We start from the raw sequence: 13215 nt of genomic DNA on the forward strand, positions 1-13215 counted from the left end.
CCAGTTTGATCAGCTGTCTGTCTCAGTTTCCCTATTCCACTTGCCAAGAAATTTTCGTAGCTTATTACTACCCTGTCTCATGATGCTCCCTGGTTGATGAAACTCCCTGGAGGAGGATTAATGACTATAGAGATCCTTTTGGAGGATATATCTTTAGGCAAATTAAGGAAGTTCAGAGAAAGCCAAGTGCCTACAGTTTGTGATAATCAGTATGCCTAAGTGGCATATTTTGGGGTGGTCTGTGCTGCTGCCCTTCAAGTTAAGCCAGCAGCCTAGGAATAACTGTATCAGACACTCACAGGAAGTATTTGTAACAGCAATGCCTTGGAGAGCTGATGTGTGTAAGGTTATTCTGAGCCTTGAGCTGCTGCTTCTTAAAAATACATTTCACCTCTTTCATGTTCTCTTTTTTCCTTCCCATGCTTACACTTTTAGAGGAAGAGTCCGGTAAGAAATAACAATTCCTTTCCACATGTTGGCCAAATATTATTTATTGTTTATTTTCATCATCTGCATTCTTAATAATTGACTGTATTTAACAACTAAACAAAATTTTAAATTTTAGAACAAACCTTTGTGAACTAGGACCAGGTCTAATTGTATCCTATGGGGAAAAAGGAAGTTGATTGTTAAGTGATTTCACCAGCTAGTTATGAAGGGCCGCAGAGTAATTTTGCAGAGGTTTACCTCAGCCTCAATCACAGGCATATGACCAAATATTTCAGGTATTGAATTTCATTTATTGCAGCTTTTGCTTGAATTAGTCAAGCTGCATATACATTACCATGAGCTAGGCAAAACATTTTTAAGGTAATTTTTTGTTAATGTACAACATGATAGCATCTATCTTGTATGAATACTTGTGAAGCTGGCCTAGAAAAGGGAAGTTACTTTTTTCCCAGTTAATCAGAAAATATCTTCATAGGATAATTGCCAGAGGGAATGAGGAATGGGGGAAGTGGAAGAGGGCAAAGGGGAGGTAAATGGTGGCAGAAGGGGACTTGATTTTGGGTGGTAAGTGCATGATGCCGTGGGCAGGTGGTGTGTTGTAGAGTTGTACACTTGAGACCTTCATGGTTTCAGTAACTGGTGTCACCCCAGTCAATTCGATTTTTAAAAATGTAGGGCAAATGATAAGAATATAGAAAATAAATGCAAACCCATTAAAAAATATCGCCCTTTGGGTTTGTTAGAGACAGAAAAAGAGAATTTTTATAAAAGTGTAAATCAATTTTTATAAAAGTGTTATAAAAAGTGTATACAATTTTAGTGTCAGCACAATTCTGATATGATGTGCCTCTTTTTTTAATCTTAGAACAACATTCAATGAAAGTTTATTCTGAGAAATTTTTTACTCAAAAACAAAAAATTTCAATGTTCTCTTCTCAGCTGCTGGCTTATTGGGAATATGACACAGATGACCTTGCCACTGGAAAATACAAAAATATTGTGTTTCCATGTTAACAAGCACCAAAAGTGCTTGGCTGATTCTATGCAACTCACCTTAAGTGGATGCTCCAATGATGCCATAACCTCTCATCCTTCCCCATTGATCCAAACCTGGCATATTCTGAAGCACCTACAGGATACACACTTGTAGCAAGGCCATGTGATAGGAAGGAGGAGGAACAAAAGACACAGGAAGAACAAAAAATGGGATCAGAATATTACTTTATCAAAATATGGATCCAATGTCTCTGTTTCCCAAAGTAAAGTCAGCACCTGTTATGAGTATTGTTATTCATACTAAGCTAAATGGCCCACTTCTGAGTAATTGAGAGTCAACTATGTATCACATGCTATGTGGCTTATGATATTGTTGGTGCATTTTAGTAACTGTTCTTCATATTTTGCCAATTCCCTTATTCTCCTTAACCCTGAATATTTCTCTGAATCATCCGAATTTGGTTACTTCAAACAATAACAAAAATGTGTGGCCTAAAGTTCACCCAGGGTCCTTTTCAAATCCTGTTTCTCACTGGTTTTCCTCCCGTTGTCCTGAGAGCAATTTTAACTGCAAGTACTCCTTTTCATTTTTAGCTCCATATCTTCAAGAACGAGTCCTCCTCCCACTCCCTTGCTCATTTTTTTTGGGGGGGGGAAATGTCATCTTGTTCATTGCTTAATCTTGTCAATTTGTAGTGATATCTTTGTTTAGTGATCTTTTTGTTTCTCTTGGCAAATGGAGTTTCAGAAGATCAACTCAACCAAATCCTATTAGACATGATAGATATTCATTGTGATCTGACATGTAATAGCTATAATTTAAATACATGTAATAGAAACAAATTTAAGTATAGACAAACACCTCCAATGGGAGGATGGCAAACAGGAGCTTGCCAGAGAGTCTGTCTTCACCCTAAAGCTTTAAAAACAAATAGGAATATTGGCTAGGATCAAAATAATAGAATAATCGTATACACTAATTCTTTCCTAGGAAATTCTCTAACATGGCTCACTGAATTTGCTATGACTAGACTATTTAAAATATCTATTTGGTGTTTTATAGCTTTTCACACATTTTTCTGTTTCCCCATGGCACTGAATTTAACAAATGAAAATGTCATAAAGCTTCAAACCCTGAGGCTGGTTATTTAATGATTTTGATGAGCAAGACAGATTATATTTGGCTACTTTTTCAAATAAATATCTGAAAACACTGACCTTCATTGGCTAAAACTAAGCTATTTTAGTTAACTGAATTTGTATTCTTTTGTACAAAAAAATAACAAAGCTAATGTGGAGTAAGGACACTGTAGGTACTGCAAGGACATAGGCTCAGGTATTTTTTGTAGGGACTTATATCCATATCATAAATTATATAAATTTTACAAATGAAACATTTACAAATACAAGGAAATATCTTTATTCTAGAGATCAAGTTATAACTTAAGTAGTATTTACTCACTTTAAAACAGCCCCAAAATATAAAAAGTTATCTCTGAGGTGAACACCAAAATAAAAATAAAGGGAAAAATGAACGCTTTCAAAACCTCCCAAATTTGTAAGACGATCAAGAGAAATCTTGGAATTAAACAATGAATGTTTAATTAGGAATGCAAGAAATTTGTTCAGAAAAAGGAATAGACCAATTTGAGTAATCAGGTGAAGTAATAAAAACAGCAGATGAAATTTACAGAGAGCTTATTTTATGATACACATGCCCGCAATCAGAAACAAATTGGCCACCTGCAGATTCTGAGCCTGGGTAAGTGTTTTGTTTGGTTGTGCAGTTAAAAACAATTTTGGTCTGCATTTAAAAATCAGAACATCGGAATTAGAAAAATCATATTGTGCATTTTTGTTCAATAACTCTGAGCATCTGGGAATACTAGGCCTACATTTTTGCATGGCAGGCACAGATGCACCTGAGTAGTGGGCAGTTCACCAGAGCTTCATGAAACACATGTGCCCTGCACACATCTGAGTTTTAGACCAGATACTGAATGAGTTTCCTTCCACCTTTGAAGAAAATCTCTTGGTGGAACAAATATAGAATGCTAAAGGCTTTGGAGGTCATGGAAAATGACAGAAGAAACAGTAAAATAAAATTTTTAACAGGCAAAGATCCCCGCCTCTTGGCTGATAAAGATTTTGCTATCCTTGACTTTGGCAGTGCCTACAGCTAGCTTATGCTCCTTAATGGTGATAATTAACATAGATAATTAATTCCTTTCTATTTAACTTCTGGAGTTCTCTTTCTTTTGAAGGTTTCAGATACTCTTAATGATGGACCTTGAGGCTTTCTGCATCTGACTTTTCCTTAGCTTGTAGTGGGTCTTCTGGATTCTGGCTAATGAACTTGACTACGTGACCACATGAATTTGAACAGCTGTTCTTTGAGGAAGGCATTTTGCAAATAGAGTTTCCAAAATGCTATCTTATGAGGTTGTCTTCTATTAGAAAAAATATAGGAACTATTGTTTAAAATTTAGGTTTTTAACTCACTAGAGATTAAAATATGACAATTTGGGTGGATTAACACATTGAAATTATTTCAAAAAGTGTTCTCTATATATTATATTAATAACAGGTTTTGAACTTGATTTCTGTTTCTATATGGCTATAGTCAGCACTTTATTTTGCATTATTTCTCATAATTTTATCTTGGGGGAGCTTGTGTCACTTCTAATCCCCCCTTTTGCTTTATTTTATGCTATTTTTAAGAATGAATTGTCCTGCCTGGTGTGGTTCAGTGGATTGAGTGCTGGCCTGCAAACCAAAGGGTCACCGGTTTTATTCCCAGTCAGGGCACATGCCTGAGTTGCAGGCCAGGTCCCCAAATGGGGGCATATGAGAGGCAACTACACATTGATATTTCTCTCCCTCTCTTTATCCCTCCCTTTTCCTCTCTCTAAAAATAAATAAATAAAATCTTAAAAAACAAAAAGAATGAATTGTTTGCCATGAAATTAAAGCTAAAATTATAAATTCCCACATTCTTTTCTTAAAGGAGAATGTGAGTCTGGTCATTAAAGAATTATAAAGCCTAGATCTTCATATAAAAGAGTATTTGAACTTCTCTGAAAATACAGTAAAAATTAGTTAGTAAAAGAATTTAAGCCCAAAAATAGGTATTGTGTCCCTTTTTCCTAATTTTATTTAAATTACCTCCATGCAGCCCTGGCTGGCGTAGCTCAGTAGATTGAGCACGGGCTGGGAACTAAAGTGTCCCAGGTTTGATTCCCAGCCAGGGTACATTCCTGGGTTGCAGGCCATAAACCCCAGCAACCGCACATTGATGCATCTCTCTCTCTCTCTCTCTCTCTCTCTCTCTCTCTCTCTCCCCCCCTCCCCTTCCCTCTCTAAAAATAAATAAATAAATAAAATCTTAAAAAAAAGAATTGTGGTGAAGAAAAAAATTAGATAAAATGTTTTAAATTACCTCCATGCATAAAGACAGATTTATAAGAGAGATGGAATCAATATGGAGCAGTGTCTGGAAAGTAAGGCAAATAATAAAGTCTAAACTCTTATAAGTAAAATGGACTCTATCAATATTTCTAAATTCTTGGCTACTTACAAAATATATCTGAGGTAACCATTCCTGGACATCAGCCACAAGGACTTTTGCCTTTTAGGAGTCCTCCAACAGTGTCACACTTGGTGTCCAAGGAAGAACACAATAATGGGGGATTATAGATCTAAATTCTGTCTCTGATTCTACCCATTTGCTGGCTGTGTATCACAGAACCTCACTTTCCCCTTTATATGATCAATGCAGCTGGCCTAGATATCCATGGAGGCCTCTCCGATATAAGAACTATAGGTTTTCATTTCCTTCCTATGTTCTGGAGAGCAGAACCATCCTCTTTATTTGAGCAACCTTCTAGTTATTTTTATATTTGTGCTCCTGGCCCAGATTTGGAGGTGTGGCCAATACAGGGTCCTGGATAGTCTCTGGTAAATTCATGGGTTAGCCCCATATTCTGAAGGTGAAATGCTAATCATCATCTCTTTCCTCACTGGTATCATAGTCACTCTTGTTACTACAGAACAGTTCTAAGGAGGGAGTTATCAGAGATTGTTGAGGTAAATTGATAGCCATTGTCAAAGTGTAAGGAATGAAAGAGAAGTATTATGTCTGTTGCTTGTGGTTTTCCAGATGTCGTCTGGTCCACCAGTATTCTACTGGTGCTGGACAGTTTCATTTCCGATCTGTGTTTAGCAGGGGCACCTCATCTTCCCCATCACATTTCTACTCACTGGTAGAGGCTGCCCAAACCACCAGGCCAAGAACACCTAAAATAAAGTCTTCATCAGCACACATTCCATATAACACTAATGAAAAGAGTCAGGCAAAGAAGAGGTCTGTCTAATCCTGGTCTCTGACTTTTGGAGGCTCCAATTTAGGCCCTAATTATGTGGGAAATGCGTCATTCTTATGATGCTTGTTAACACCCTTTTGTGTGAGGGATTAGTTTTCTCTTTATTACCTATGCTCAAAAACTCCCCTCCCTAAAAACTCCTCATGCCAAGATATCAAAATTCCTCATAGATTTCCACCTTGGTCTTGTTAGCAAATAACTTGAAACTAGTACATCTCCATGAGCTAAGCTATATTATATTGAGATACAATGGACAGATTCTCTTTAGAGCTCTCCAAAACCTCCTTATCTTTTAAATGAGCCACAAACACAATAATTACCCATCTTCCTTTGGCCTGATGACTTAGAGTGCATGTTTGGTTAGCTGTTTAGGAAGCCTTCTGTTACCCAAGCCTGTTGACTGATCCATCATTCTCTGACTAGGTGTCTGTTCTCTCTTCCTTTTTGCTGATCACAGAGGCGCAGCCCGGTAAGAACTCTCAACATTTTTACCTTAAACATGTATAGAGAAAACTGCTGCCAAGGCCAGGTGGCCACGTTGGCTTCTCATCAAATGTATGATAGCCCAGTATGAATGACTGAGGCAGGTGAATGCTGTTTACTGGTTGGAAGTGTCTGATACTATATGTGTCAAGAACATATTTTAAGATTATAAGAGCTGTTTTCCATAACAAACTAAATTAACATATCCTAACTCATAGGGCTAAATTTTAAAGATGGGGGGGAGTTGTATAAGTGCAAGGTCTAGAGATTGGCCAGAATTCACCATAGAAGTTTATAGCAAAGCGATACTGAAGATTAAGAAAAGTATAAGGAAAATGAGGAAATAATTTTTAAAGCACATAGTTTTTAAGCCTGAATTTGAAATAAGTCCCTGGACCATGAGTTTCATTGTTCAGTATACACTGATACATAATAATGCATAATCACAGTTTCCATCTGAGAGGACAAGATATGCTTTCAAGTCAATATGCCTGGGCTGTCACATAATTCTGTATGTCATCACTGAAGAAAAATCAGTACTAGTTTACATTGTTCAAAATGAAATCTCAGTCATTTTCCTCAGGCTAAAGGGTATAATGTATTCAAAGCAATAAAATAAGGGTCTTTGCTATGTTTGAAATGATCCCCATCTGTCTGGTCAGTCCCTTGAAAGAGGAAATGGAACTGAAAATGATGCCTCTGAAATATCCCTAGGTCTGTGTCAGTTCAATTAATCAATTATTATTTGAGGCAAATACTCTGCTCTAGCTGAGAAACTGGCGGTTCTCTGTTTGAACCACTTGGCTGAGGATCAAAGAAAACAATACCTGCAGGTGTGGATCATCTCAGTTAACATCTCAGATTATAAATTACTCTTTAAAAAAAAAGAAAGTGAAATAACCAACTCAAAATGAAGGAAATCTATTCACAATCTACCAATAATGTTAATCATTGGAAGGAAAATGGGGTCACTTGGTGAGGAGAAGGTTTCTGAGTTCAGTGGGCTTCTTTCCCTGAATGTGGTTTGCATGGTCGACATCACCTTAACCTTGCTTTGGATTTGTCATGCTGCAACATCAAGGCCGTCAAAACCTGTATGCCAGATCCAGCTGACAATGGGACTTTCTTTTCTGTTGCTGCTGACTTGCTGCTGCTCAGTCGAATATCTGTTCCTTTCTAAATTGATCTTATTTTATTCTTCCTAATTTCTAAACAAGAGTTTTCTTGCCTATTTCTGCCATGTCTTCCTGCACTTAATGAGTGATTGTTCATTCATGAGGAGTATTTACTAAAAATGTTACAGGGGCTTCTGTGTAGGGCCTCCTAACAGTAACTCTATTGAATGGACACACCAGGAATCAATGAATACAGAAGCAGCTTTGCACCTTTCTTGGTGTCACAAGTACCACATTTTTAATGAAAGGGTAAGATAGAGAGACTGACAGCTCTTCAGTACAGCCTCTGCCGCCCTCTACTTCTGGGTCTCAATCGCATAGTACTGGAGGGACGCTGTTCCCTCAATGCCGACCTCATGATTGACTACTTAAAATTAGAGCTGCAGGGCCTCTTCCTTCAGACCTTATTAATAAAAATATGACCAGCTGAGGCTCCATACCTAGAAAAACATTTTAACACCATTTAACAATTTGTTCTCTTGTTATTTTTGTTTATACTGTCTTATTTTCCATAAGCCAACCTGTATCCAAACTCCTGTAATGACCATAGCTGGTGTAAATTACCATATTTATTTTAAATGTTTATTTATAAAGTTAAATAAATACATATTAATATAATTAAATTTATTGATTTATTATAGTAAATAATCATAGTTAAATATTTAATTTATTAACACTAATAAACTTTATTAAGTTTTTACTAATAACATAATAATTCTCTATGTGACACAGACACAGATTGTGTTATTAAGCAAGGCAAGACAGAAAATCTAGTTTGAGAGACTAGACTACTCTCTAGAAAATATCTAGTGGATCCTTGTTCAGATTGAAACTGCTTCTTTATTGTAATGAGTTCAAAATGAGACAAAAAAATTCTGAAAAATCCTTAGGAAAAAGAGAAAGAAGATTCTTATAGTGCTATATCTTGCCCTGAGTTATTGATGTTACCATTTGTGAGAAGAAATATATCTACAACCACTAGGCAGAGCCTTTACCAAAGTAGGAAAGTAGAAAAGAATGTTTGTTTGATGACCACCCACCAAGCTCTTGGTCATGCTGTTAGAAATACTTTCCTACACTTTCACTCCACCCCACAACCCTGCAGCTCTGTCTGCCCTATCATTCTCCTAAGCAGCTCTGCCAGGCCACACCCCACCCATGGTTCTACATGTTCAGGGGTCTATTTTTCTGGAAGAATCTCGGGCTGAGAACCTTTCACAGGAGATTTTGAATCAACTCTTTTTATCTAATCGGTTCTTCTGTTATCAAAATAAATTTCTGCCAGGGCATTGTAAAAGCTGTAAATGGCCTTCTCAGGTTACTTGTGGCTGGCCTACTTGCATCCAGCAGTATCACAGTGCCTTGAGCTAAAGGAATGACCCCCAGTTGGTAGGCGGGTGGGCCAGGTAGCAGGCAAGTGGAAGAAATTGGGGTTGGGGGACCCGGGGGGGAGGATGGAATTCCCTGGCTCCTTGTATAGAACAGCTGCAAAATCAGTGGCAGTGCCCCTAAGGTTTCCTTTCTTATGACATTTGCCATTTATATCACTAAAAATTTCATTAGCAAACTATGACTATTTCTACTAACTTATGGACCCCACCCAATAAGAGCAGACAGTACTCCTACTATAGTCTATGACTTTCAAACATCAAGTGTAAATTAAATTTGGATTCACTTTCTGGTCTGCTAAACTTCTGTATCATATTTTAATAGAGTATTTAATATTTACATTAATTTACCAAACCTATACAGGTAAGGGATTTTTGTGGTTCAGGAGACATATAGAGAGATGGTTTACTCTCCATCTCTCTATAATCCTAACTAAAATGAAAAATTTACTTATATGTATGTGTCTACAATCTCCAACTTGAATGTGATTCTGAGAAAAATTTCATTTTTCACCATCTGCATTTCTTTGAGTTCAGTTTAATTACAATAACAGAAATATACATATTGTACATAACGTATATGTGGTCTTAAACCTTATAGTGTCTATTTCTAATTCTAGGGTGCAATTAAAAGGAACTTGTCCAGTAAGTATATCTTAGCTACCAAAAATAGAGTACAATTTAAAAGAAGGAATAAGTTCCTTGGATCTTGGAGCCTATGTACATTTAACTTATATACTTTGGGGCTTGATTTTTAAGACTTACAAATATCTTTTACAGAAAAGAAATCTTGTAATGATAAAGGGGTTTAGTGGGTTTGAATGATTAATGTTTAAATTGTGAAAATGAATATGTTTTTGGAAAACTTTGCTATTTTCTTCCTATAGTTGTAAACTCTTGCTGTATCATTTGACTTTAAAAATGAAGTTTATCAATTGTACACTTGGTCATGGGGGTGGGGAGAGGAAGGGGGCAGAAGGAACTGAAGATAGATATAACTTAGTCATTCTTGTGTTATTTGATATAAAAATTGTAGTCAGCCAAGGTTATATGCAATAGGTTATAATATATATAGGGCATGATTTTTCTCGGCTGCATACAGCACATTCTTGGCAATTCTAAATTCATGTTTCCTGGTTAAAGGTATAACATTTTCTTGGCATTTTAAGCAAAGGACAAGCAGAGAATGGTGGATTTATGTACTTTGTACTTATGGCCTGGCTTAGTAGTCTCTTATGGAAATTGGGAAGCAGACATTTGAAGAATGGTGTGTTACTCCATTAGCTCTACATTATACAAATCATCTATTTGATGGCTCATCATGGTAATTCATTGGTTAATTAGGCTTTACAAATGCCAGAGAAAATGCTACTACATTTTCTATGTAGTAGCATTAATATGAGATTGTTGCATTGTCAGGGGAGAGGGTTTGTTTTGCAAAGCTTTCATGTTGAGTTGCTTATTGATGGGACTCAAATCTCTATGTGTTTCCAAACATAGCTCATAAGACAGGTAAGAAATGGTAAAAAATGCCTAAAAAGTTTCTTTGTCCTGTACATCAGGTGAAGAAGTGGCCAGACCCAGGCGGTCCACACCAACTCCAGAACTTATAAGGTACATGTGAAAGATGTTGGTTATGTCTTATGCAAAGCATCATCCCCACTGCTAACAATTTAGCCAGTCTCATTTGAGCTAAACTCTCAGGTCCTATTTTAAAAAGGACCTGCCCATATGTGTAAGTCCAGGGCATGATTCAAATGTTATAATTTCTTATGAGTGCAGCCTGAGGGAGACCTTTAAGAAAATACTCTGTAGTCATCTACAGTAATTGTCTACCAGAATGTGCAGTCCTCTCACTAATGGGAGGTTGAAAGTCTATATGAGGAGGTCCTATAGGGTCTGGAATGCTGAACTGAAATACCATTACAGTTTCTTATGAAGAGTAGCCTGTTTAATTGGATACAGTTTCATGATACATTCCACCTACCACATACCAAAGGAATCTTCTGTTTTTGTTTTCGGCAAAACATTGTATTCTACACTGTGTATTTATTGGATTAAGCAAGTACTGTACAACTGGACATTGTTTTCCAAAAACACTCATTTAAAAACTGAATCTTTTATATTTTCTTTCCTCCAACCTCTCCTCTTCCTGCTTCACCCCTTACCACCCACCACAACACAGAGAACTCATTAGGATCAGTCGGAGGAAGAAACAGGGAAGATTACACAACCTTTTAATAATCACTTTAAGTAGTAATGGGGGGAAAGAATGAGAGTTTAACTTATTCCCCCTGATTTTTCAATATTCTTTTTTTTTTCTGAGATGTGCTGTATTAGGTATTAAGAGGTTATATATAACTAGTCTGTTGGATAGGAGGGAGGGATAGATACAACTAGAAGCTGGTAGACCCAGTTTTTTATTCAAACATGAACTTTCTGGGTCACTTATCACTTAGGCTCCCCATGCCTGACTTTCACTAATTATTATATAAATTGCATTAACTTCAATACAGAAATGTGGTGAAGACAAATATCAATGGTTTTGGAGATCTTAAGGTGCTTTGCAATAAACTTATCTCTAGTGTTATTTCTTCCAGGTGTGGAGAATCATGATGCTTGGAAAGAGTTTCTCTCCTTTAGCTTATTGAATCAGTGCCTTGGTCCCCCATTGAGAACAAGGGATCTCATCCCCTATCAATTCTCTTGTTTGTAATACTTTTGACATCCTTATATATACTTTCCAGACCTACAGCAACTTATGTACATGCATATATACATACACAAGTACACACATACACACCCGCTGCCATACTGTGAAAAGTGTGTGAAAGTTTGTACATGTTTTTCAGCATTAATATTCCCTTTCTCTCTGTTTTTGCTTTAATGTATATGATTTAGCAAAAAACCTCCAGATGACACTGTGGCCCTAGCTCCCCTCTTTGGCCCACCATTAGAATCAGCCTTTGATGAACAGAAGACAGAAGGTAGGAAAAATGTATATATCTGTAGACTTTTTTCTTTTCATTAGCTTTCCTCAAGGAAATATATGTGTTTTGAGAAATATTTTTAATGTAGCATCAAATCTCTAGTAGCTGTGTTTGGTAATATAAAATGCTCTTAAAAATATCATTTGATTTAAGAGCACTGTGGTACATATAGGATAAAATGTTATTTTTCTACAATCCATCGTTGAGGTAAATTAAATTTAAGCGTTAAGGACAAGAGTTGAAAACATAATGAGCATGCTAGGCTACTGTAACAGAGACGCCAAAGAACAGTGAATTCAACAAGACAGTTTTGTTTGTTTCATGTTAACAGTCTCAGAGCGAACAACATGGGGCTGTAGGGCTGCTTGCTCTGCTGTTCTCAACACGTGGCCTTCATCTCTGGGCCCAAGGGGACTGCTGCAGCCCTCCCTGTCTTCCAGTCAGAAGGAAGCGGGTGGAGGTGGGAAGGGCCAGTGGACCTCGCTGCCATTTGCTGTAGGAGCAAAATCTGGAAGACACATCACTTCAACCAGAGCCCATTATAGACCATTTAATGCCACAGGGCCAACTAAAACTCTTTAACTAGGAAGAAATGGAGAGAATATGCTGGAAAACAGCTAGCAGTCTGCCACACCTGGACATTTTTCAATGATTAGTTAGGAAAATATACAAATACCCTCCCTAAATTCTCCTCAGTGAATTGTCTGCTATTTAGGTACTGTGATGAGGTTTGCAGTTGTCTTATTAACTTACCTGTGATCATCTCCTTCTTATAGACATGATTATGTAGTGACTGAAGACAGGATTTGATCTGTGTCATTTGATTCCATCTATTACAGGAATTTTATAACTGCATGGAAACTTAATATACAAAATAGAAAACAGTTCTTAAAAATCAAGGTGGGATTTGACATTGAATCCATTTAAGAAATGCTGCTTTACACCTTTAAGGAATGTTTACTTTCATGTTAAAACAAAACAGAGCTAAGAACATCTTTGAGGTTCATCATGGAGGGGAGATGCACCCTGGACTTGTCCCTGAGGCTGGCTTGATTGTTCTTTAGGTGGTTTTGGCCCCAGATGTTCCCTAAAGTTCCCACAGCATTTGCAACAGTCATACTAACTCTTCTGATACCTGTACTTACCTGTCATACCTGCACATTCTCACTTCTTTTGATTGATTTTTCTATCACTAGTTGAAAAGGACCAAGGGAAAAATATGTGTGTTGGAGTCAAGGACGCATGCTTGGGGTCAGATCTTAGCTCCCCTACTTTGCTCTTGGGCAAGTTATTTAATTGCTCTAATCTTTGGTTTCCTCTCCTGAAAATGGTACTAATACCAACTACATGG

At 37.0% G+C, this 13215-nt stretch overlaps 1 protein-coding gene across 21 annotated transcripts in view; it reads left to right on the forward strand.

Annotated features, from left to right (window-relative positions):
• The window catches only part of SGIP1 (SH3GL interacting endocytic adaptor 1), a 194073-nt gene that overhangs the window by 117240 nt on the left and 63618 nt on the right, over positions 1 to 13215 (forward strand). For 13 of the 21 annotated variants that reach the window (XM_036026235.1, XM_036026239.1, XM_036026234.1 and 10 more), the window contains 5 exons: positions 436 to 447; positions 6286 to 6297; positions 9495 to 9519; positions 10437 to 10488; positions 11776 to 11861. In XM_036026235.1, coding sequence (XP_035882128.1) covers positions 436 to 447; positions 6286 to 6297; positions 9495 to 9519; positions 10437 to 10488; positions 11776 to 11861 — 187 coding nt within the window. The remainder of the gene's footprint in view (positions 1 to 435; positions 448 to 6285; positions 6298 to 9494; positions 9520 to 10436; positions 10489 to 11775; positions 11862 to 13215) is intronic. The other 8 variants (XM_036026236.1, XM_036026242.1, XM_036026245.1 and 5 more) reach the window with 1 other exon arrangement.

This window comes from Phyllostomus discolor, chromosome 5 (assembly GCF_004126475.2).
Source record: "Phyllostomus discolor isolate MPI-MPIP mPhyDis1 chromosome 5, mPhyDis1.pri.v3, whole genome shotgun sequence".
NCBI lineage: Eukaryota > Metazoa > Chordata > Mammalia > Chiroptera > Phyllostomidae > Phyllostomus > Phyllostomus discolor.